General features: G+C 32.4%; 2 protein-coding genes across 2 annotated transcripts; both read right to left on the bottom strand.

The window, feature by feature from the left end:
• Nucleotides 1-18689: 18689 nt before the first annotated feature.
• Nucleotides 18690-20399, bottom strand: LOC126775675 (uncharacterized). The gene is made up of 3 exons (XM_050497739.1): nucleotides 20312-20399; nucleotides 19416-19543; nucleotides 18690-18851 (listed from the first exon to the last, which is right to left on the bottom strand). The coding sequence occupies exons 1-3, from the start codon at nucleotides 20397-20399 to the stop codon at nucleotides 18690-18692; spliced, it is 378 nt and encodes a 125-aa protein (XP_050353696.1).
• Nucleotides 20400-22016: 1617 nt separating this feature from the next.
• LOC126775674 (uncharacterized) lies at nucleotides 22017-24806 on the bottom strand. Its single transcript, XM_050497737.1, has 4 exons — nucleotides 24792-24806; nucleotides 24490-24663; nucleotides 23146-23317; nucleotides 22017-22318 (listed from the first exon to the last, which is right to left on the bottom strand). The coding sequence occupies exons 1-4, from the start codon at nucleotides 24804-24806 to the stop codon at nucleotides 22080-22082; spliced, it is 600 nt and encodes a 199-aa protein (XP_050353694.1). The 3' UTR covers nucleotides 22017-22079.
• Nucleotides 24807-25475: the final 669 nt, after the last annotated feature.

The raw sequence follows: 25475 nt of genomic DNA, 5'->3' as shown, positions 1-25475 counted from the left end.
AAGACTATACAGACTATACATTAATAGTAAGGCTATAGACACTTTTGAAATAGTTAAAATCAAAGCTAGTTTATTTAAAGCGAACAAAGTTATAGCAATCAAATCATAAGAAGTTCAAAATATTAGCTACATTACAAATATACTAATAAAAATACAAGAGTGTGACGTAACCCACCTACAGCTAACCAAAACACGGGCTTAGACCCTTGCAATCATTAAGTTGTACCAGCTCAATGCATAAAGTTATTCTTCAATTAACAGTCCAATGTGTAAGCGATAGCGTTTGATAGTAGCAATCATAAAGTTTATTTGGTGGAAGGGCTTTGTGCAATCCAATGGGTTAGGTACCAGGTAGGACTCATTACTTATTCTACCAGTAACCAGTACTTCTTAGTATTGTTATGTTATGGTTTGATGAGTTATAAGAAGTTATGACGTAATAGGAACTGAGGATGGCGGCGCATTGGTGTAAGGAATAATTAAAATTGCTACGACGCAAATTTCTAATGGTATACTTACCATGTCTACTGGTGGTAGGGCTTTACTGGTGGTAGGGCTTTGTGCAAGCTCGTCTGGGTAGGTACCACCCACTCATCAGATATTCTACCGCAAAACAGCAATACTTGATATTGTTGTGTTCCGGTTTGAAGGGTGAGTGAGCCAGTGTAATTACAGACACAAGGGACATAAAATCTTAGTTCCCAAGGTTGGTGACGCATTGGCTATAAGCGATGGTTGACATTTCTTACAATGCCAATGTCTAAGGGCGTTTGGTGACCACTTACCATCAGGTGGCCCATATGCTCGTCCACCTTCCTATTCTATAAAAAAAAAAAAAAATGGTGAATACTTACCATATTTTGGCTTGTTTGTCTGCATCATCCATCTACGCATTAGATATAAATATACATATAATATAATATATATGTACAAATATCGTCAGCTCAGTGATGTGAAAATCTCAAGTTAGATTTTGATCCCTTGTCCTAAACGGTACCCACTATTAACACAAGCTAACATATTATTTTAATTACAAAAAGTTACATAAATGTACTTAATTATACTGAAAGGAATGATACGATTCTCAGATTAAAAAAAATCAATTTGTATTAATTTCATGTTTTGATGATTTTAACTATTAAATACTAATTTTAATTGTAAACGTTAGAACTCCAGTGCTATTCTGTATGTATACACTTCACATGGAAATGTCTACTATTACCCAAGGTTTTTTTTACACATAATAGGCAAGCGCTTGACCGTTTACTTGCCTGATCTTAAGCAAAGTCACGGTCTAGGATGTAGCGCGCCTGTCCAGAAGATGAGTTGATACGCCTTTTTGATGCGTATTCTTTAAATGTTATATTTATTATAGACAATTTCGCATATCACTTTTCGACATTTCACAATTGTGTTCTACAGTTATTTACGAGTCTGTAAAGAATAACTAATAAAATATATCTATATATCTATTTTACCAAACCCTAGTCATCCCGTGCGATGTATAGTTGCGTGAAATTTGCATTTTTGCTATTCATTGCGGCCGCGAGCCGTTTTTCTGACGCGCCTTCCACGTGGGGCTCGGCCCTTTGCTAGGGTTGAGGTACAGACATGCACAAAAGTACACCATGTGCATTAATGTTCTAGAGGCTTATAACTATTATGCTTACTAATATGATATTTTACGATATTTATAAGTCTTAAATATAAGATATTGTTAAGCATAGATAAAAGTGGAAATACTAAAATATATTAGAATGTGATTTATTACATTAAATTTTAATTTTATTTATTATTAGCAACTTTTAATAAATAATATGATATGAAATTGCAGCATTTTAATAATGATAACATTTGTACAATTATTTAAAAAAAGCATATTGATAAGTATTTTGTATTTTCATTTATAAAGAAGCAATTATTAAAGATTATTAATTAGATATCAAAAATAACATAAGTCAATAGAATATTATAAGAAAGGAAATTTATACCTTCAATAATCTTATATATAAAATTTAGGATATATACATATATACAGTAACAGCCTGTTAATGTCCCACTGCTGGGCTAAGGCCTCCTCTCCCTTTTGAGGAGAAGGTTTGGAGCTTATTCCACCACGCTGCTCCATTGCGGGTTGGTAGAATACACATGTGGCAGAATTTCAATAAAATTAGACACATGCAGGTTTCCTCACGATGTTTTCCTTCACCGTCAAGCACGAGATGAATTATAAACACAAATTAAGCACATGAAAATTCAGTGGTGCTTGCCCGGATTTGAACCCACGATCATCGGTTAAGATTCACGCGTTCTAACCACTAGGCCATCTCGACTTGTACGTATAGCGCACGGTACTTATACATATATGTAGGTATGTAAATAGGCAAAGTACCACTCATCACGAGATCGAGATCGAATATATATTATATTTTTGACAGTAAACATCTTTCCCTTTACAAGTACTCCACACAACGCTCACAAGCAGTGCGGATTCTCTGCATTCCGGACGAGTTTTAGTAAATTGAGTTCAGAGAAAATGCCCGAGGTCTTACGGACCCTCGGTTATGATGATCGTAATAATAATTAATTTTGCGTAACGAATGAAGAAAAAAAATAAAGCTTTATTGTTACAAAAAACAGATCTTCAAATGACTATATGTTGTTATTATTATAATCAAATATATCGATTTATTATGAAGCTTAAATGTTGGCCAAGGGCAATTAGAAATGCTATTTTATCATAATGAAACTCCTTTTATAAATACTCTTTCTAAATATAAAACTAAACTAACAGCTCGTAAAGACAGAGTAAAGGCATTCTCTACCCTTAAGAATACGGTTTCTAATTTACTCCCTCAAGGTGATCCCTCAAGGTGGTGAGGTGTATGTATATACATGAAGCAAAAATTCAGTCTACATTGTTACTTTTACAAGTAAATATGAATCGTCAAACGCTTCGACCGGTTCGGATTGGGGATTCTATCGAAAAGAACCGGCAAGAATCTCAGTAGTTACTCTTTTTTTAAATACAAATTTATAAATTACATACACTTAGTTCCTACACGAGAACCAGCAATCATTCGGTCCATACATTTTGTCAGATATGTATTCAGAAACAGGTTTTACTAAAAAGGTTATTTTTAATAATCAATTAAAATCTGTTCAGTGACAACTGAATTTTTTTACTGTGTTTTGAAAATTATTCTCTTAATATAAAGCAATATATTAAAACGTATTTAATGCTTATTAATAAAATATTTAACTACATTATATTACATATTTAAATCATAGACCGTCCAGCGATACCAGCTTCCCATAGCATCGCCACGCGCCATCTTTTGCTACGCTATGGAAGTTATCAAAAATTAATACCGTATCATTGATGATAAATTCAAATAAAATCCTACTTAATTGTCAAGTCAATAAAGTTCAGAATGCTATTTCGTTATTAAATAAGGGCGCCGGTATAAATTTATAAGCATGAAATAAATAAATAGAATTGTCTACGGTAGAGAATTGCGTAGATATATTTCAGGGGCGGGAGAGCCGCGTGGCTGTAGTTAGCGAAGCTTTCCCGTGACTGCACCAATTATAGCCATTTGATTATAAGTTGTATCCGTTAGCCACCCACAAAACTACTAATATGAATCAGATTTAAAAGCATTAACTTTTTCATTTTTATAAATTGTACTAGCTGGCTCGCGGTTTCATCCGCGTATAACTTAAAAAAATCACTAAGAGCAGACTTATAATATTTCAGTATTTACAACATTTTTAATTTTATTTTCGCGGGATTTTAGTATTCATTAGGTTTTTGCCGCACCCGGATCTACATAGGGCAAAATACAATTTGAATCTTACATGAAAAAACATCATTCACTCAAATCTATTCCGACATACTTGAATGTCTTTCCCTGAGCTTTATTTATTGTGACTGCAAACGTCACCTTCATAAGAAATTGTATTCTTTTAAACTAAAACGTAAATCTGTTTTCTTTTAAATAAATACTTATTTTGGCTTTACTTCATTTGTCAAACTGACTAAGTTTAAATGTAAGAAAACCATGAAAAAAAATATGCGACAACGAAACGAAATACCTACCTAACCTATAAACTTTAAGTTACAAAGTTATTTACAAACCAAAAATAAATACGTACGTACGTATGAGTATTTAGAAACAACCTACTCAACTACCCTTTGTAATAATATGTCAAAACAATAAAAAGTACTAAAAACTCTATGGTCTCGTAATCTTTCATAAAAATTAATATTTTTACAAAAACGACTGCAAATAATGCATTACTTTAGAACAAATTTGATTACCATATAAAAGGTTAAAGTCAACCTTAAAGATATAAAATATTTACGCATAGGAGAGTTAACCGACATAGACCAGCATAAGCTGAACCCTATTTAATATAATTGATCATATAGATCTGAGTTCAATTTACATTGGAAGATTAGTTATTTTGTAGCAATTTAAACGAATAAATGTTCGACTTGATTCTTTAAATTGACATAACTTTTATATTTGTAAATCGATTGAAATAAAACAAACATTAAATTTTAAGTGAAGTTAGGCACAATACCTTAGTAAAAAACTGCGCTCAAATCCGTTAAGCCGTTTTTAAGATTAGCGTGCACAAACGCACAGACAAACAGAGATAAATTCTAACAATCATTGTTTTAGGTTCTGTTGATAAAGGCCCTCGGTAATAGTTTTATTCATATATTTTCCATGTATAGACAGCGATCAGTTACAGATTTATTACATAATTATTTAATAAGTTATTTTATAAGTATTAGTAATTGTATTGTGGTACCTAATATAAAAGTTGTTTTCAATTATTAAATTGTTCCTGAGCTAGCAATGTCAAAACGACAATGATAAATCGAACGAAAATACTAAATTTGCAACATTTTTTTAATAAAATGAAAACCTGACGGGCAAAAGGGCCTACTTATGGCAAATGGTCACCATCGCTCATAGACATTGGCGCTGTAAGAAATATTAACCATTCATCGTCAATGCGTCACCAAATTTGAGAACTAAGATGTGATGTCCCTTATGCCTCCAGTTACACTGGCTCACTCACCCTTCAAACCGGAAAACAACAATGTTATAAGTGGGTGATTCTAAACCAGACAGGCTTGCACAAGTCCTACCACCAAGTTATCGTTGACTAAGTTACGTTACTGTAAAATAACAAACTCAAAACTCAACGCAAAATTCGATCGTGAAAATAATGTCAATAAGTGATATGCGACTTTTCCTATAATGAATAATTATAACATTTAATTCTAAAATAGATACTAAGTGAGTTCTTACAAAATTGTTTTCCTAACTTACATTGTCTATTAGACATTTCTTAATACGTATGAAATATACTTTGTATATATATGTATGTGTATGCGTATATAATGTACCTTTTATACGTTCATTCGATACTCGATAGCAACTGTGTATAAGAAAAAACGTTGTAAATGATTAGGAGGAAAAAAAAACATAAAGCTTTTCGAAATTAGTTCCCGATGACAGTTCAGAAAACGTTTACAAACTAGACACGGCCAACAAGAAAGGGAAACCTTTCTTGTTAATTTCAAAACACAATATAATGTAAAAAAAAAGTGTTAATGCAATTTTAATTACATCTTTGTTTATTTCGAATTTATACGCACTATTTTTCATGTTAGACCTCACAGAAAGTTCCGTATTTATGTTAACTAGTTTCCGTTCACGGCTTGCCCGCGCGCGTGTGTGTGTGGGGGGGGGGGGGAATGTGTTTGGTACCTTATATCATTGACAACGTGTATGCAAAATTTCAGTATCATCGGTTTAGTAGTTAAAACGTGAAGAAGTGACAAGCAAACAAAAAAACAAACTCACTTTCCCATAACATAAAAAAGTAAAATTTTCGGTTTTCAGTTATTATGATTTTACATATTACCTGTTGTTATATATTATTTTTGCATTTAGAGAAATTGCCGCAACCTTTAAATTACCACATTTATTAATTAGACTCAAAATTATATCAAGTTTTTTAAGCTATCGATATAAATCCATAGCTTTCAAACATTGTATGTTTAACTGAACATATCAAACGAAACATTATTTTATAGTTTAAGCGTTTTGCAACGAAACTTTAACGTTAAAAATGTGTATTGATTAATGAAACTGCATAAGTCTCTCGTTGAAGATAATTTCTTAAGGATAATTCGAGTCAATTCGAAATAATATGTTAAAGAATATACTTATCTTTCATATTTTTTCCTATAAAACACATTAGTACGCACAGACAGCGGCCGACTTTGGTTTATTAGGCGACTTTTTTCTTTAAAAAAAAAAAAAAAGATTGTAGCGCCACGCAATACCCGCGGGTCCTTTAGTCACAGCAGGGATTCCCAAGATTCGGTACTAAATTCCCTCGTGGCATATTTATTCATTTCTGTCCGTACCAAGATTATTTTCTACTAGAATTTTATGATAATCGTGGTTGTATAACGGCTAATGAATAACCTGTAGACGCCGTTAATGTGACAATTGTGGACGGTTCAACAACTAACACGTTTTGTGTGAATGGTGACATGTTTTTTTATCCAGTTTTTAGACGTAATGTGTTGTCGATGCTTAGATTACCATCTATTTCTGCACCTTGTTTTTTCATTTGCTACAGCTTTACTGGGAATCATTTATTTCATATTTAGTAACTTGTATTGTCATTTTTATCTAGTGGCTGCAGATCTACAATTATCGGGTTTCCTTGTGGAGTCATTTTCAGTAGCTTTTTTTACAGTTAGTATTCTTTTATTATTTATCAGCCTTAGTAATGATGATTTCCAATCATAACACAAACGTTTAAAAATAATATATATTTTTTTACACATGGTTAGATGTTCCTAAGGTAGAAAACTTAATGTTTGTGTTATAGGTTACCAAGCAAACTAATAAAACCAAATAATAAACATACTTCCATATTCCATATAATACTTAGTTTCTTACACAATACACAGACTCGGGGTGAGAATCGAACCCGCTGGAGGGGAAGGCAGGGTCACTGCCTACTGCTCTATCGAGCCAGTCAATAATATAATATGAGTAACAAAAGATTTATAGTGAACAAAAAAAAAATAATTTTCAGTAAAAAAAACACTTCAAACCATTCAGTCTAATATATTTTAATAAATTTTGAACCATAGTAATATCTGATGTAGCTGCAATTCCTTTTTTAAAACTTCAAAAGGTTTAATTCAAAAAACTGGGACGTCTTTACAAGCGTTTATGTAACTTCACCTGTTAATATGTGGGTCAATTCTTGCAACTGAATTTTAAGCAATTTTCATTGAAGCTTTGCAATTGATCGATTGGCAATCCAATAGCAGTAATATTAAACACCTGCACATATCAAATTTCAATGAAATTCTGCCACTTGTGTATTCCACCAACCGGAATTGGAGCAGCGTGGCAGAATAAGCTCGAAACCTTCTCCCTAAAATAGGAGAGGAGACCTTAAGCAAATGTCTCTTTGGGACATTTGATACTAAATATATTAAATTAAAATAGTTTTAGTTTTTTCGTCATGGAATACTAAAAAATTTGGTTTTATCAAGTTTATTTTCTATTATAACCATAGTAAAGTATAAGAATTGTTAAGCCTATATTGAATTATTGCTACTTAAATTTATAAGTAACGAAATATGTATGTGAACATACAATCCGCTAAAAATAAACAAAAAAAAATCGATAAATTTGCCGTGATTTAGATAGAGTTGAAAATTGGTACATCCTCACTGATCTTACGTTTGCTAAAAAATATATTCAAGGTTAACGGTCAAAAGTATCGGTTTTTTGTCATTTTTCTTATAAGCCGTGAGTGTTATCATAAAAATAGATCGAAAAAATTTGTGCAATTATTTACAAAAAAAATGTATATACTCTTTTTTGCTTAAGAACCGTTATTCCTTAGATAAAACCATTAGAAACATCAAAAATATTAATATCACGCTTACATCCGATAACGATTATAGGTGGCCGCATATGTAGGATGTCAGTTAATAATAATAATAATAGATAACCTAGCATACACTTGTACCTTAAAGGGGGTTTAGCCACCCCGAAAAAGAAATAAAAAATGTTTACTAACTAGTCTGGAAAATACGCCCCTTTAATAAAATACAAAATTTGCTTCTCATGATCGCATTATTGGGTAATTGTATAAGACAACCAATTCCCAGCTATGTACCAATTATAATAAATTGGAAAGTGTATTTTAACCGGACTACGCCTAATATAATGAAAAAAAAACAATTACTCTATTCTTGGTGACTATTTTAAGATAAACTTATAAACAGATAATATAAAAAAAAGTTAATTTCAAATTTCGAATGATAATTATGAACTTAAATCCGTTAACAGATATTTTATTTATTTCAAAACGAAAGACATATTTTATGACTCAATGCAGTGATGTTTTAGATATATAGTGATGGGATTGCTGACTAAAAAAGTCAATTAAAAAGATGCTTAGTGTGCGTATAACGTTAAGACTAATAAGAACTCGCTTAGTGTGCGATATCTCGTTGTATTTCAAACGACAAGTCGAAATCATTAATCATCCACGCACGTCAATGGTTCCAGAAGATGGATGAACGAATGGATGGATGGTCGAAACTGCTCCCTACCTTCAAAACGATAATTACCGATACAAACCTGGATAAGGGCTTTGTTACGATCAGGTGATAATTCGTTCCTTATTAATTTCAAATGCAAGGTGCTTTCATTGTGTTTTTGTTGAAAGAACAAATAAATGATTCGAAATTATATTAAGCATTATTACTTTAATTTATTTCTCATTTTATTCGTTTTTTTTTTAATAATAAATTTCCTTCCATGGCTATTTAAGTATAGTACGTTAAATTAAATGAAAATGTTTGTGTAGTAAAATTCACTTGAAATATATGTTGAAGTATTTCTATTCGTCATATTTTAATACGTTTTTTAAAAAGTAAAAAATAACAACTAAATCATTTAATTAAATATGATTTTAAGACGAATAATTATTATAAATGACATATAGGAATATATAATCTTCGGAAAGGTATTAATGTCTACAATATAGTAAAGTCCCTACTATTGTTTTATATTTATACATTATCTTATTTATTATTTACTGCTATAATTTAATATATATATATATAAGTGATATCGGGTTTCTATAAACAATTTAATGACGAATTTAAAAACGTCTTTATTATATTTTTCAAATTTATTGAAATAAATATTTATAATACTGATTTTACGTAATTTTTAAAAAAATAGCAGCATATAAAATCATTAAAAATATATTGATTATAAATGTCTTACTTTTAAAATGTAACGTCGTTTTACTTTTCTGATTAAAGCAATTATTTGGAAAATAATATAATAAAATTATAGCTCTCCTACAAGATCGCCTTAACTAATAAACTAATCTTTCGAGAACCACTGGTACAATCGGTGAGAGCGAAGGTTGCCATTACAAAAAAAATCTCCCATAAATTATAAAATTTATTCCCCGAGCAGACGGGCTAACGTTAACATAATGTATAATCGTCCGCTTTACGTACGCCGCTTCCTAGCCATTAAAGCAGTCTAGATAGTAAACGTCGTTGTAAACTAAACTAAATAACCCCGTTTTGAATGCTTAATCGTTTTCCGAAGGCCCAAAGAGGTTTTATATTATAAGTTCTGTACACAGTGCATCCATCGACGTATGTTTTGATTTGCATTTTACGAGAGCTCGTAATATAAGTTTTGCTATTATAATAAAAATGTACTTTAAAGTAACAGTGTTGTTCAATAGTATCATGTAATTATGTTGTACGACATTAAGCTGAACTTATATAATAAGCAAACGCAAATTATATACACAAATTATACCTACTTAAATAGTAAAACAAATCGAAAGTAGGTACTATTTTTATCATACGAATGTCATCATACCATGGACATTGAAACTTGGAATCAGACATTTATCCACACCCTTTAGAAACAGTCTTATAGAAACTGGAATAAATATCGACTAAACATAAGCAAATAAATGTTGTATGATAAACATAGGAAGTGAAGATTACAAAACCAAATTTCCGACTGCAAAGTGAATGCAAAAAGGAGTCGAAATTGTCCAGTGCACAACTATAACAGAAGATCGCGAACACATAACCAAGCAAGCCTCACTGAATTTTCATATGTAAAATTTATTTATACAGATATTATGTACAACTCTAGTTCATTATTATCAATTGTATCAACATCAGGTTGTACGCACATTTTGATTGGTCTACCGTTGACGTCTGCCTAATATGTTCTGTTCAATTAATTTAGTCCAACTTTATTTTTGAAATAAACTATTTTAACGAAATCTATTTAATTTAACAATTTACACGCCAATGTGTGGTGCCAAGGTGGTGGTGACGATTTACCATCAGGTTGCTCATTTGCCCAACCGATCTATAACATAAAAAACACAAATTGTGTACATTATATCGATAACATAAACAAGTATGTCAATAATAGACACAGAAAATACAAATAAGTTATTACACTATTTTTACATGAAATGGCAGATATTGGCACGATATTTTAACGACGTTTAATATTTGTCTTAAGCATTAAGAACATTTTTCATCAATTTAAAGAAATATACCTCAACCGAGTTCAACTCAGAATTGTATGATTAAAACGCAGTAATTGTTAAGGGCGCCGGAGGCCCGTAACAATAGCGTTAAATATTTACACGCTTAATAGGAACCTATTTGAACAAATTAGTAGAATAAACTTTCTCTTAACAGGAAAATTGTTTAATTATGTTTAGTCTCTGTGTATAATGATCTAGTACGCGGAAATGTGCTATAACATATCTTTAAGAGTATTTTTCCCCCCGCCGCCCCTTGTCGCCGCCGTACATTAGCAGCTATCTCACTTGCACCCATGAGAGCAACTATTTTGAATATTTACAGATGGCCGGTACGACAATTCATAAGTTTATTATATCAATAAACAGTCACTTTTCATCTAATTCAATGTAAATTTAACACTTATTATACGTAATATGTATAAATATGCATTTGAGTTAAATTTAATTAGCTAAAGATCATTTTGTCTAAAAAGTACCAGCTTTAGTTATAAAAGTTTGTTAAGCAGGTGTTTCGTTTAACACTGATTTATCATTTTCTGTCATCATTGATTTCATATTCATAAGAAGAAGACAGTATTGGCTTACTTATCACCCCGTGAACAACATTTTCAGATAAACCATTAATAACAAGACAAAAATATAACGTGAAATATTTAGAGCGTAATTTAGCTCGAACGAAATCTATGATTAGAAATAATGGGAGTCAAAATATGGATTCCAAATAAAATTCAGTACGTAAAAATATAAAGTCCGTTTAAAGTACGTTATTGTCTATTGTAGGTATTGCATCATTATATTTCATAGCCTCTTCAAAATGCCAGTCATCATCTTCTGGTATTGGCATCCATTGATGGCCCTGGTACAGGTAGGATTTGCCGCCTCGTCCCCGATAGCCCAGCCTGCCTGCCACTTCCTGCAACTGATCTTTCTTCGGCACTTTATTTACTCTAGCGAATATAAACACAGTATCCTCCTAAAATAAATACATAAGATTATAGCTAATTTAATTAAAATTACGTAAAGCTATTGAAAAAGTTTGCTTAACATTTCAAAATAATTTTGGGTTTAATTCATCACAGACATTATCATCACCATAATCACCATTCCGTGTTTGTCCACTGTTGGTGATGTGACAAATTTTTCTTCGACCGATGTTGTAGGTTTTTTATCGTTGAGCAATAAATGTTTAAAAATAAATTTAACACATAAAGTTCGGCATGCAATTCGCCAACTCAGCTAAATAATATTCACATTTTATATACAAATAATTTTTTTCTTGCTCATTGTATAATAATAATAAATTGATAAATTTATTAATTGAATTGCTTACTTTACATGCCATAATAGCAAAATATAAATTGTCACCCGTCTGCTTGATGCGAATATCTACTCGTTCAACAATGTCCCGTTCCTTTAGACCTACAATTAAGAAATATTATCGGTGTAACTGTTGTAGTAGCTACCATCTGTTTGTAGTGGAAGTAAACATTGAAACGCTACATTAATGTACCATCCAATGATTCTGTTTTACTTTTTAATGTTTACGTACTACTGACTGCCGTTGATCTAGTGTCATCGGATCGGTGATTGCATCGGTCTCATCGGTTTATGATAGTGAGGGAATAGCGAGTGCTTTTGTGTTTGCCACACACTAGTGCACTACAATATTTCCTTCTTCTATCTTGGTCAAACAATGACGCGGCGAAATAGGTCAGGAGGTTATCATCACTATGACTACTATCACTAACAAACTCACTATTTATACAGGTACAGGAAATTTTGGCGGTAAAATACTTAATGACTCAATATCGCTACTCAGATAACCCATAATGAACTTTTATCTATAGATTTAAACCTCAATGTCGATTAGCAAATTGCCAATGCCAAATTTTGTTCTGCACGCTGTGACAATAAATTTAATCTCTCTTAAAATATATCAGTGCATCGGTTAAGATGCACTCTGGTCATCACACACATTTATGGAAATGATGAACATTAAAAATAAGAATGTGCTTCTTATTTTAGCTCTAAACGAGCAAAGAGACTGTAAGAAATATAGAAATAAAATAATCCTTACACGGTCAATGCACTGATAACTACGGGACCTAGAAGACCTAGAAGTTATGTCTTCTATTACTTATATTGACTTACCATTCTGACTAGAGTACAGCAATATATACTTGCTTGTACATATTAGAACTTCGCAGGCCCATTTGTGTAGGCTAAGCAGTCTAGGTACCGCCAAATCACCAATCACCGAATTAGATGTTACGTAAAAAATGGTATCCAAAACTTAGTGTCACCTGCTCATTTACTTGTCAAGTATTTATAAATAATTATATTATTATTATTTTAATTGCTTTAAGTTTATTATAAGAGATCATTAACGGCTATTTAAATATATATTTACTAACAAAGTTTGCTCCCTTGCTTGGAGTGCATCATGCGACGTGGGTACAAAAGTCTAGAGAATTTCTTTATGACAGGCAATACCAAGGGTACAAGACCGCGGTCTAGCACGTGCTGAGGGAATTCCAAGGAAAACAAAGGAAGCAAGAAGAGAAAGCTACACAACCACACTACGATTTTCAGAGATGAAGGAATGGCTAAAGATAGTGAGAGATGATTAATAACGTTAAATTTTTACAAAATATTGTAATGACTAACCTTTATATGGCTCATATAAGTAATAGTGACCTCTGTCATTTCTTTCCACGAGAAAAAATGTACTGTTGTCTCGTTCAATCATAAGTAAGCTCTTGGCTGTCCAATCAATTGGTTCCAATATATGACCATCGAGTATATACTTGAGGTAGGCTTTTTGCTAATAAATATTGTTGAAAAATTAAAAATGAGCCACGTATCATGAGTTTCTTAATTTTTTTATGATATTGCTTGAAAAAGCCGATAAATAAAAAAAAAATATTATTTTAATCGCCACTTCTACAAATTTTAAAGCCAACATACTTAATTTACAACATAATTAATTTTACCATACCTTATCTGTTGGTACAATTAGTTTCACAAACATTGGAGATTGCGGCGGTCCCCAGTAGTAAAAAACCATCCACTCTGAATCCAATACCGAATACGGGTTGAATCTCGCAAAGCGACTGAACTCATCACAAGTTGTCGTCTCATTTTCATGTAAGCCACTTGGATTTATGCCACAAGAAACACTTGCTACATAAAACATTAAAACTATAATAACCTTAATTTTTTCAATTAATTTTATCATCACAAATATTTCTAAATTATTTTATCCAAATATTACGAAAAAAGTACACAAATGATAAAAATATATCACTATGGATAGACACTCAATTAAAAGAGACGACCATTTTATACAACTTTTGAAGGATGTTTATCATTTTTCGTGACAAGCTTACACAGGATGTTGATCAATACATAAAAAGGAATGCTTTGTAATTAAGATGCGATTTAATGATAATCATTTTAATCATAACAAACTAGTGTCTCGTTTGAATATCAACATCACCTCTAGGTATAGGTATTTGTATATTTTTTTTAGACTCTGCTTCTAGTTTCTTCATACTCTCAATTCTTTCCAGCTGCGCCTCTCCCTCTAAATCGCGATAAACTGTGTTCCCTATGCCTCTGAACTTTAATGTGCTAGCTTCAAATCTTTTGTTATGATCAGTTTGAGGTTCAGTTCCCAATTCTGCCATTATAACTGCATAATTCTCTTCACAAAACATCATCGCAAGATATGGATCATGTATCTTCATTCTTAACTTTATAAGGGGTAACGTTATATTCATGCCTAAAAATGATATATTGCTATATTATACAATAGTTATATATTCTTTATTATTTCTTGTGGTCAATTCCACAATTTGGTGAGTGGTGGATTCCACGTCAATCAAGTATTCGTTATTAATAAATAATCAACATATGTATGTTCTAGAACAATCATTGAGTCTTTATGTATAGCGAAAAACCTTCTATACAAATAAATATTAATAATACATTATATTGCTCAGATCACGTCACGTAATTTAGACAGTTTTAAATAATTCTATATTACTTTGAAAATAAATGGTATTTACCTCTAATTCCCGATGGTATCTCTTGTTTGGGTATTCCGTAAAATAATCCTCTTCTATCACCAGCAATTAAGAGTATATCTCTTGCTTCCTTTAAAAGTAGCTTCGGTTCCTTCCAATTTAATTTCCTTACATAAGGAGCGTAAGTATTTTGAAAAAATTGTACGATCTAAAAGCAACATGGATAAATACAGTGAAATAAAGAAGACAAAAATTAATTACAACGATATTCATTGGTATCCTAATTAAATCTAATCTAATTAAATTTAAAATTACCTTTTTCGTTGGATATGAAAAAGTATGAATCAATGCAGGAGGTCTATCTGATCTTGTAGACCATATGTAAAACGGCAGCCATTTAGTGTTGACTACATCATCGGGATGAAAAACTGCTCGATTTGCAAATTCATTGCATGTCGTCCAAATCAATTTATTTTTGTTTGGTTTCAAAAAGAATGTTTGACCTTTGAAATAATCAGATGAGTTTCGTTGGACATTTGGTTCCGTTGCTTTATTTTCAACTTTACCTAACTTTTTATTGTACTTTTCTTTATAAGCTGGATACCTTCTATAAGCAAGAGGATTTGCAAGATTTCTTTCTAAAAGGTTGACAAAATCGTACCCTATTGGCCGGCTGATACTTTTCACATCCTTTTTGCTAATTATTTCTTTATCATAGTTCGATTGTGTACGGGATTTATTATTTTTATAATACAGAATTTCATCGCGAGGACTCAGGAATACTAACGGCTGATTTTCTAGATTAAATTCCTTACTTTGTTTAGATTTTTCAAGTATTTCTTTTATTTTTCCGCTGTATTTTGGTTCGGTCTCTTCATTTTCTAGATCAAATTGTCGATTATTGCTCGAGTCTCGATAGCCATTTCTGTAAACATGTCCAAAGTCAACGCCTTGTTGAACTGTTTCAGCTTGTTCATTATTTACGTAATTATTAAAAACTTTATAGTCAGGTTGTGTCAATGGTAAGTCATACGATGCTCTTTTTGCTTCAGTAGTCGTAATTAAAATCAAAATGAACAATGCGTGCATTCTTCCGTGGAATACGTACTTATGTTTTTTAATCGTATCGATGTCTTTATACTGAAAATGTATAAAAGGACAGGGTTTGTGTGAAGTTTGGTACTGCACATAGAAAATATTTTAAATAAATAATATTTTTTATTATTTATTAAATTATCAAATTATCGGAATGTTTTTAAGTAAAAATTTGGACTTGTAGATATATAAGCTAGTTTTCACTTCAAATTCTTATACAATAAAGTATGTTTTTTTTGTTTAAGAATATAAATATGAATGAAACAATTATCACTGTTGGTAGTTGGAATTATGATTCTACAATAATGTTATAACTGCATTTCATTAGCAGTACAAACCAATAATTGTATTAACAAATTAAATATTCGGGACTACAAAACTATGTTTATATATAAATTCGTGAGTGTGATCGTAATTCTTCTCTTGGTAAGCGGCTTGAACGATTTTGATAAAATATCTATTTGTACTAATGGTGTCACTTGCATAGTTATAGTTAAGCCCGGTAAGATGCCAACAGTTTTTTTTTAATTTTCGGACACTTTTTCCTCACATGAAAAAAAAAACACTTAATCAATCCGTAAATCTTGATTTATTAATGTCTCACAGGTTAATAAATTACTCGAGATAAAATATTTATATTAATCTTTAGTAACAGTGTGGACGAATATCTGGTAGTATGTAAACAATATATACGTACGTAATATATATTACAGATATATAAAACTAGTAATGGTTCGTAACTCCTGGCTCAATTGCGGATACATAACAAACCCGCTCAATACACACTTCCTGGTGTCGTTTACTTTTCATAACATTAAAATCTAAATAATCTTGAATTTATGTTATTTTCAACAAATTATGCAAGTATGTATTCCATATTCATAAAACAATGTGTGTTTGTCTAATTGTTTGTTTATTACGTCTTCACGCCATAATTACTCAACCGATCATGAATAAATTGTGTACACACGTTGTCAGAGGTACAGAGAAGGACTTCTAGGGTTGGAGGAGGTGCTGCGAATCAGGACTCTCGCCCAGCAAGCCCTGATTCGCAGGTGGGAGGAGGATCTGAGGTCCCCATCAGCAGGCCTGGCGACAGTGGAGGCGATCCGTTTCCACTTGAGTCGCTGGGTACCGAGAAAAGGCGGCACACTGACCTTCAGACTGACTCAGGTGCTTACTGGACATGGGTGCTTCGGTAAGTACCTGCACGGAATAGTCAGGCGGGAGGTAACGCCCTCCTGCCACGAGTGTGGTGCGCCTACGAACACGTCATGCCACACTCTGATGGAGTGTGCCGCTTGGGGCCCTCAGCGCCTTTCCCTGGCGACTTTAATCGGCGGAGACCTTTCGCTGCCGAGCGTGATAAATGCCATGCTTAGTAACGAAAGGTGCTGGATGGAGATGGTCTCCTTCTGCGAAAAGTCATGTCGCAGAAGGAGGCCGCGGAGCGGGAGCGCGAGGAGAGTGCTTCCGCTGACCCGCTTCGCCGAAGAAGACCGGGGAGAAGACGTCGGCGCTATGCGCATCTTCTCCTCCCGCCGTGAGTGTCGCCGGGGCCAGGGGGTCTCTGTACCCCGAGTACCCCCTAGGATTTGGAGGCCCGCGGAAGCCGGCCAACCGTCGGGACGGCACGGTAGTATGCGCAAGCGATCCCGTGACGTCCCCCGACAAGACGGAGTGGGTACCGCTTGTTTTTTAGTGGATATTCCGGCGCCTTCAGCGCCGGCAAATCCCACATGCCCCCACACCTCATGTGGGGGAAACACATAAATGTTTTTTTCCAGCGAGACAAAAAAAAAATGTACAGAGAAGAACACCGAGTACCTAACGCTCCTCTCCACCCCCACCTATGTAGTCCACACCACGGGCTGAAAGTAGTATGAAATAAAATGCAATTTACAATTCAACACTCGGAGCTCTTGTGTTCTAGAATATATTTCGGCTTAATACTGAAGATTTTTTTTAGTGTCGAGGAAAGTAAGGCAGAAAAATTAGTAAGACAAAAAATAATATTTCAATTTGGTGAGAAATTTGACAGCTGTAATCACCACATCTCATTCCTCTTCTGAGCATAAACTCCCGAATACAAGATGACATTTTAACAAACAATCCAAAATGTCACATTTATAATAGTTTTTTACTAACATCTGTTATAAGTCTGATTCTAAGACTGATAACTTATATGAAACTTAAAGATATTATATTTAAAAAATCCGACAAAACCTATGTATTTTGTTAAATGAGTAAGACTCGTTGACGCAGTTTTGCTTAAAACTCATTACGACCATTATACCACACAGTACTCTAAGGTTGATTGGTTAAGATCCCTTATAGGGATAAGTCCGCCTTTGTACACGTAAAATTAAAAAAAAGCATCAGATTTCTTTATATATAGACATATATAATATGAAAGCATACGAGCATATGGGCCACCTGATGGTAAGTGGTCACCAACGCCCTTAGACATTGGCATTGTAAGAAATGTAAACCATCGCTTACATAGCCAATGCGCCACCAACCTTGGGATCTAAGATTTTATGTTCCTTGTGCCTGTTAATCACTGGCTCACTCACCCTTCAAACCGGAATAAAACAATATCAAGTACTTCTGTTTTGCGGTAGAATATATGATGAGTAGGTGGTACCTACCCAGACGAGCTTGCACAAAGCCCTACCAATAATATATTTTTTGTACCACCAGGTATTTTTGTGTACGGTTGTTTTTCTTATTGTATATAAACAAATTTGTCAATTAACCGTCAAAAGAACATATAAACTACATTACCTAATCAAGGTATTTCAAATGTATTTATTAAAACAATCTATATTGTCCAAGCCATTTATTGATTTTAATCATGCACAATCTTTGGTATTTATTTTTCCAATAATATTAAAAATTTAATTCATATTCCTCATTTTCAATTTCCAACTGTTCATCCTCATCTTCATCATCTTCAGTAAATGGTGATAGAACGCGTGGCTTTTCTTCCTGGTTCAAATAAGACTGGTTGAAGTCACCCCTGAATCCTATCTTCTCCGCTGCTGTTATTAACTATAAATATACATATTCATATAACATACTGTCTGACTGATGTAACAACGACCAGACCAAACTACTGGAGCTACCACTATGAAAAATTGCTTACGTACTGCTTTTACATAGTAGATTTAGCACAAAAGAAGGTTTTTTGTAAATGTGGCCTCTAAGGTGATAAATGGATAAAGGTTTGTATGAAAATCCTTCATCTTTGAAGAAAGAGCCGTCGACGATGAGAGCATAAAGAAATACAAGCTGAGTACTTATTACAGGTCAATATGTTTTCTTCCTTGTTTTAATTTTAAATATAACCTTTTCCTTTCTCGGAACCATTTCATCAAAATCAGTTGGGAATGTAATCTTGAAAACATAACAGAAGATAGATTTATTTACGCATTTATAAAATTGATCTAAGTCTTGCATTAAATATTAAAATATATATTAAATTTTCAAAACCAATATTTTAAATATAAATTGTACCATACAATTTATTGTTATTATTTTTTAATGGAAACAGAATATTATTTTAATTACAGTGTATGAAGTAGTTATTTTAATTTTTAACTTAACTTAACTTACATTATTTTTGTCCGGCAGTTTATCCACTGGAGCCAAAGCGTAACACAACTTATGTTGACAATTGATTATACCCAAGTAATGAGGTTTTACAATCTTCATAGCAAATATCATCAAAGGGATTTTTTCCACTGAAATATATGAACAGAAAATATTTTTATCATTATTTTTAGATTAGTATATAAATGTGTTATGTAGCAAGTTGTGAGGTCCCGAGTAATAAAAGTAATTTGTATAATATATAGCATACGTATAGTTGAAACGAGTATGAAAACGGCAATGTTATTTTTGTGCCTCGAAAACAACGAAAAGTATTTAATTTCTAAATACCTTTATTTCTCAAAACTATTTTCAAAAAAATAAAGATATCTAGATATATCTTTATTTTTATATATAATATAAAGATATATATATATATATATATATATATATATATATATCTTTATATTATATATAAAAATATATATATATATATATATATATATATATCTTTATATTATATATAAAAATAAAGATATATCTAGATATCTTTATTCTACTGGTGGTAGGGCTTTGTGCAAGCTCGTCTGGGTAGGTACCACCCACTCATCAGATATTCTACCGCAAAACAGCAATACTTGATATTGTTGTGTTCCGGTTTGAAGGGTGAGTGAGCCAGTGTAATTACAGGCACAAGGGACATAAAATCTTAGTTCCCAAGGTCGGTGGCGCATTGGCTATAAGCGATGGTTGACATTTCTTAGAATGCCAATGTCTAAGGGCGTTTGGTGACCACTTACCATCAGGTTGCCCATATGCTCGTCCACCTTCCTATTCTATAAAAAAAAAAAAAAATTTATATATATATATATATATATAAAAATTCCAAGTAATTATTTTAATATGAATAGTTCACATACTTTGAAACGCAATTGATGGTATTAGCCTGAACTGTCCAGATATTTCAGTAGTTAGATAAAGAGCACTAAAGTCTATCGACGTTTCCATAAAGAGCACCGCCTTAGACCAGTCCACTGATGAGTCTATGTTTTTTAATTCCACTTTAAAACGATCCACTAACTGCAATTTTAATTATTTTACATTGAAACTTTGCATAAGAACATTTAGAGTCGAGTAATTTTCTATACCGTTAACTTATTCCGCTTTTATTAAATATAAAGCGACGTAGTTTAAAAATTTAAAATTCCATGAGGCAATTATTGAAACGAATTTCATTAAAATGTAAGAATTATATTGATAGAAAGCACAAGGCCTTTGGGTATTTTGATTTTAATTGACCTCGTATTATCGAATTATGAAAATACAAGCGTCAGTCCCGTCGTCAAACTGAGCCATTCATGTCCCACTTAAATATACACAAAAACATTTATAAAATCGAATATATATAGAAGGTAAAAAAACCCCATACTATTTGTTTTTTTTTTGCCAACTGGTGGTAGGGCTTTGTGCAAGCTCGTCTGGGTAGGTACCACCCACTCATCAGATATTCTACCGCAAAACAGCAATACTTGATATTGTTGTGTTCCGGTTTGATGGGTAAATGAGCCAGTGTAATTACAGGCACAAGGGACATAAAATCTTAGTTCCCAAGGTTGGTGACGCTTTGGCTATAAGCGATGGTTGACATTTCTTACAATGCCAATGTCTAAGGGCGTTTGGTGACCACTTACCATCAGGTGGCCCATATGCTCGTCCACCTTCCTATTCTATAAAAAAAAAAAACCCGCAGCGTCTTGATCGCCATCCAAATAAAATAAAATAATAGAGAGTGGTCCTGGGTTAGGACATACTAGTGCTCTATTATATCCAATATACACCATATACATAGTTAGTATTTAAGATTAGACGTGACTGAATTAGGCAGGCCATCCTTATTACTTAGTTACTATTACAAATAAATGAAAATTTTAACGTGTACAGTTAAAGACATTTTGCAGTTGCAAAAATTTTTTTTAAACTGATCCGAACGTTTAATTTTCATTAATAAATTTATTTTCTTAATATTAATGTAATTTATTATTGATATATGTTACATATTAATTATATAATTATTATATCTGAAAATAATCGCTACATATTACAATTTTAATTTTAGTAAAAATGCTTCATGAATTATTTTTTTATTATAATAAATGTATGTTTACTTACAATAGGGTTGGCTAAACTAAATCTTATGTTATAAGATTTGTCATTTTCAAAATTCCAAAAGTAAAATATTTTCCAATCAATGTCGATTACACTTTCAATATCGAAAGTTGAATTCATAAGAAATTCCTCACAAGAAGTCCAATTTTCTGTTCTAACATCTGCCATCGTGTTAGTGGCTTGTGACTGATGAAATGTTAAATATATAAGATAAATCAATATCATATTTATATAATTGAACTGATTATAAAAACTTTAAAATATAGACTTCTATTTTTGACAAATGATCTCAAGATAGTGATTCAATTACTATCTTATTTGTGAAGCGACAAATTAAAGGAATTCATTAATATTGTTGTTTATTTAACAATAAAATGTTAAACAACATGTCTGCTTACATTGCAATCACAGAAAAATGTAAACCAAATGACAATTGCGCTATATTTTCCTGGGGTTCAGAACAAAATTTACCATATATTACAACATTTTATTACTGCGGGAATTCATATCAATGTAAAATATTTATTTAACAAAAAACTGTTCCTCTTTATTCCTTTCCTTGGTGCAAGCTGGATATCCATCTCCTATGTTCAAGGTAGCTGCTTCAGCAGCTATCTCTGAACGGTACGGTGGACGATCAGACCACGCTGCAAGGGACGCCCCACCAACGTGACAATCCATCACCAGGAGGAACTTGCCTTCGCGAAGTAATTTCATTTGAAACTTAAGAAGTGGGACCGTTTTGTGTAACGGGTTAATATCTGTAATTAATTTTATGTAATATATAACATCTGAAGCAAATTACTAAAGCTTTTCTAGTCACAGGCCACCAGTCTGATATAAGACTGCAAGTATTTATAAGTCATTCCTATCACTGTCTCAACATCCTCTTGGAATCTAAAATGTTAAATCCCTTGTACGATAAACTCATGCAGTCATGTTTTTTGGCAGTATGGGGGATCATATACACAAAGGTTATATAATATATATATTATGTAACCTTTGTGTATATGATCAATCTTTAACGAAATATATTTTATTTAATGTACAGACATTTTTATAAAATACAATAGATATATAATATCTCAATATATGGCGTATACCACTATATAGTAGTATATTAAGTTATTAAATCACATTACCCATATTTGATATTATTAAATTAAATTATTAAATGGTAATAAAGGTGATATAAGTAAAAATTTTAAGCTTATAGTTTCGTAAATCTTTTGAAAATTTACTATCATCAATACAAATGTGTAGTGTATATATCGAGTAACTTTTTTTTATTGGCCAAACCTGGTGTCTGCCCTTCAGTATCTTGGAGTATGTGACATTAAACTAGCCAGTAGACCAAATAATAAATAAAATTAATCTACGTGATGACTCTTCTAGAAGGGATTTTTTTAACATCTATATATTGGTTAATAACAAAACTTCTGTGATCAAGTAGATAATGGTTTACAAATGCTGTATCGGTTAATAATTCGAAAAGTCTATTGAAAATGAATTAAAAAGTATTTAGGCTGCTCTTCAAACTGCGAACAATAGAGATTCGTGTTTTAAAGAATAGTTGAAATATACAAACTGCCATCTCTGATAACATTAGGAACTGCTAAGAAAGCTCCAGCTGGTCCATTGTCAGCGAAAAGTAGAACTTCATGTTTTGCAGATCCCATTGTCATGTGTAGCGTCGCCGCTTCCCATGTCGGCTGCTGTTCCAAGTACTCGTTCATATCCGACCAGATTCGTTTAATAATCTACAAATTAAACAATTATTAATTATTATCAGTCTTAAGATTGGTTTAACATAATATGAAAAATTACTTTTTTATTTTAGTAAAGATAACCATTGGGATCAGCTTAAAAAATTGTTTGCAACTGCAAAATATGTACATCTTCAAAATTTTTATTTTTTGTAGTAAACCAAGTACTAAATATATTGTCCAGCATATTCAGTCACGTCAGCTAATATTAAAGACAGGCTACTAAACGTTTTTTTTTTTTTTTATAGAATAGGAAGGTGGACGAGCATATGGGCCACCTGATGGTAAGTGGTCACCAAACGCCCTTAGACATTGGCATTGTAAGAAATGTCAACCATCGCTTATAGCCAATGTGCCACCAACCTTGGGAACTAAGATTTTATGTCCCTTGTGCCTGTAATTACACTGGCTCACTCACCCTTCAAACCGGAACACAACAATATGAAGTATTGCTGTTGTGCGGTAGAATATCTGATGAGTGGGTGGTATCTACCCAGACGAGCTTGCACAAAGCCCTACCACCAGTTGGCAAAAAAAAAACAAATAGTATGGGTTTTTTTTATCTTATATATATATTCGATTTTATAAATGTTTTTGTGTGTATTTAAGTGGGACATGAATGGCTCAGTTTGACGATGGGACTGACGCTTGTATTTTCATAATTCGATAATACGAGGTCAATTAAAATGAAAATACCCTATATATATAATTCTTACATTTTAATGAAATTCGTATTTTGAGATATTATCTAATCGTCCAGGCTTCGCTTGCGTAAATAAGAAGTAAAATGTATTTTGGATAGGATTTGCGTAAAATCCGTTCTTAATGAGCGTCTAAGTCGGGAAAGGTATAACTGTGCCAAATTTCCAGTAAATTGGGTGGATAGTTTAGAAGATCTCGTGATGAGTGGTATTTCTCATATATTTATGAAGATAATAGAGCACAATAATCTAACCCAGGAACACTTTCTATTCTTTTATTTCGTTGAGATGGCAATGCTGCTGGATTAATTTTTTGACAGAAAAAACCAAATGTTATGGGGTTATTAAATTAGTAACAGTGGATTTTAACCCAGTATCTTGGGCATTGCAGCCGTAATTAGCCAATCAACGAGCCAGTATATAATTAACGCAAAGTACTTAAAACAAAAAGTAAATTGTACTAACCCCACGAGTAGCATTCTTGATGACCATATCCAAGCACTTAGTATCCAATTTTAAATTCCAAGTATAATAAATTCTCCACGGCTTACCGACCACCATATCAATATCGAAATACGGATCCTTCGCTACCTTCATGCAAGTTTGACGATTCTTCTCGAAAAATTCAGGCTTCAAAATCTGACCAGATATACTGGTAACGAGACATACAAAAATAAATAAATGCATTTTATCCGAAACCGCCATTTTGAATGGAAAAATCAGCACCCATCGGATCGTTATAAAGCCCTGATCATGAGAAAGTTTACACTTTCATCCAACATTTTCATTGTCGCGGTGTTGTTTGGGATTTGAATCTGATTGTACGGGTTTGATAACATTGTAAAAACAAAATAAACTGGAACCATATATGATGAACTGATTGATATTCGTAAAGAACATTCGTTTACTAAATATAGCTATTTCTATTCATAATAATTTCATCAACAATTAATTATTGAACCACCAAAAACATCAATTTATTTTTGTGTCTTAAACGTTAAGTGAACTGGTGTAATTAGTTACAATAACATTTCTTACACTATCAAAGTATTGGGTGTAGGCTACCACTTACCCTTCGTTATTTTATTCACTTATCTTTTTATTATAAATATAAAAAACATCCCATTTATTTAGAGTTAGAACATGTAAGAGATGAGAAGACGATCACGGATTACGGTCGGCAGCCTGCCTGACGCCACCGCTCCTTTGAATTTTGCTGGTGGCTCGATTACCAGACAACATATGGATGGATCAAGCACTAACGAGCTCTCTTGGTTTTTACGACACCCACGGGATGTGATTGACTGGCTGTATTTTACCCTGCAAAAACCACGTGACAAAAATTAGAAAATATGTATGTTTATATCAATACAATATGTGTATAATTTATAAAAGAAGGTACTCGATTTAACTTATAAAAAAAACTACAAATTACGACCCGGTGGAACTAT

This window comes from Nymphalis io, chromosome 18 (genome assembly GCF_905147045.1).
Source record: "Nymphalis io chromosome 18, ilAglIoxx1.1, whole genome shotgun sequence".
Taxonomy (NCBI): Eukaryota; Metazoa; Arthropoda; class Insecta; order Lepidoptera; family Nymphalidae; genus Nymphalis; species Nymphalis io.
The sequence above is the reverse complement of the archived record's forward strand: the minus strand, read 5'-3'. Positions and strand labels throughout refer to the sequence as shown.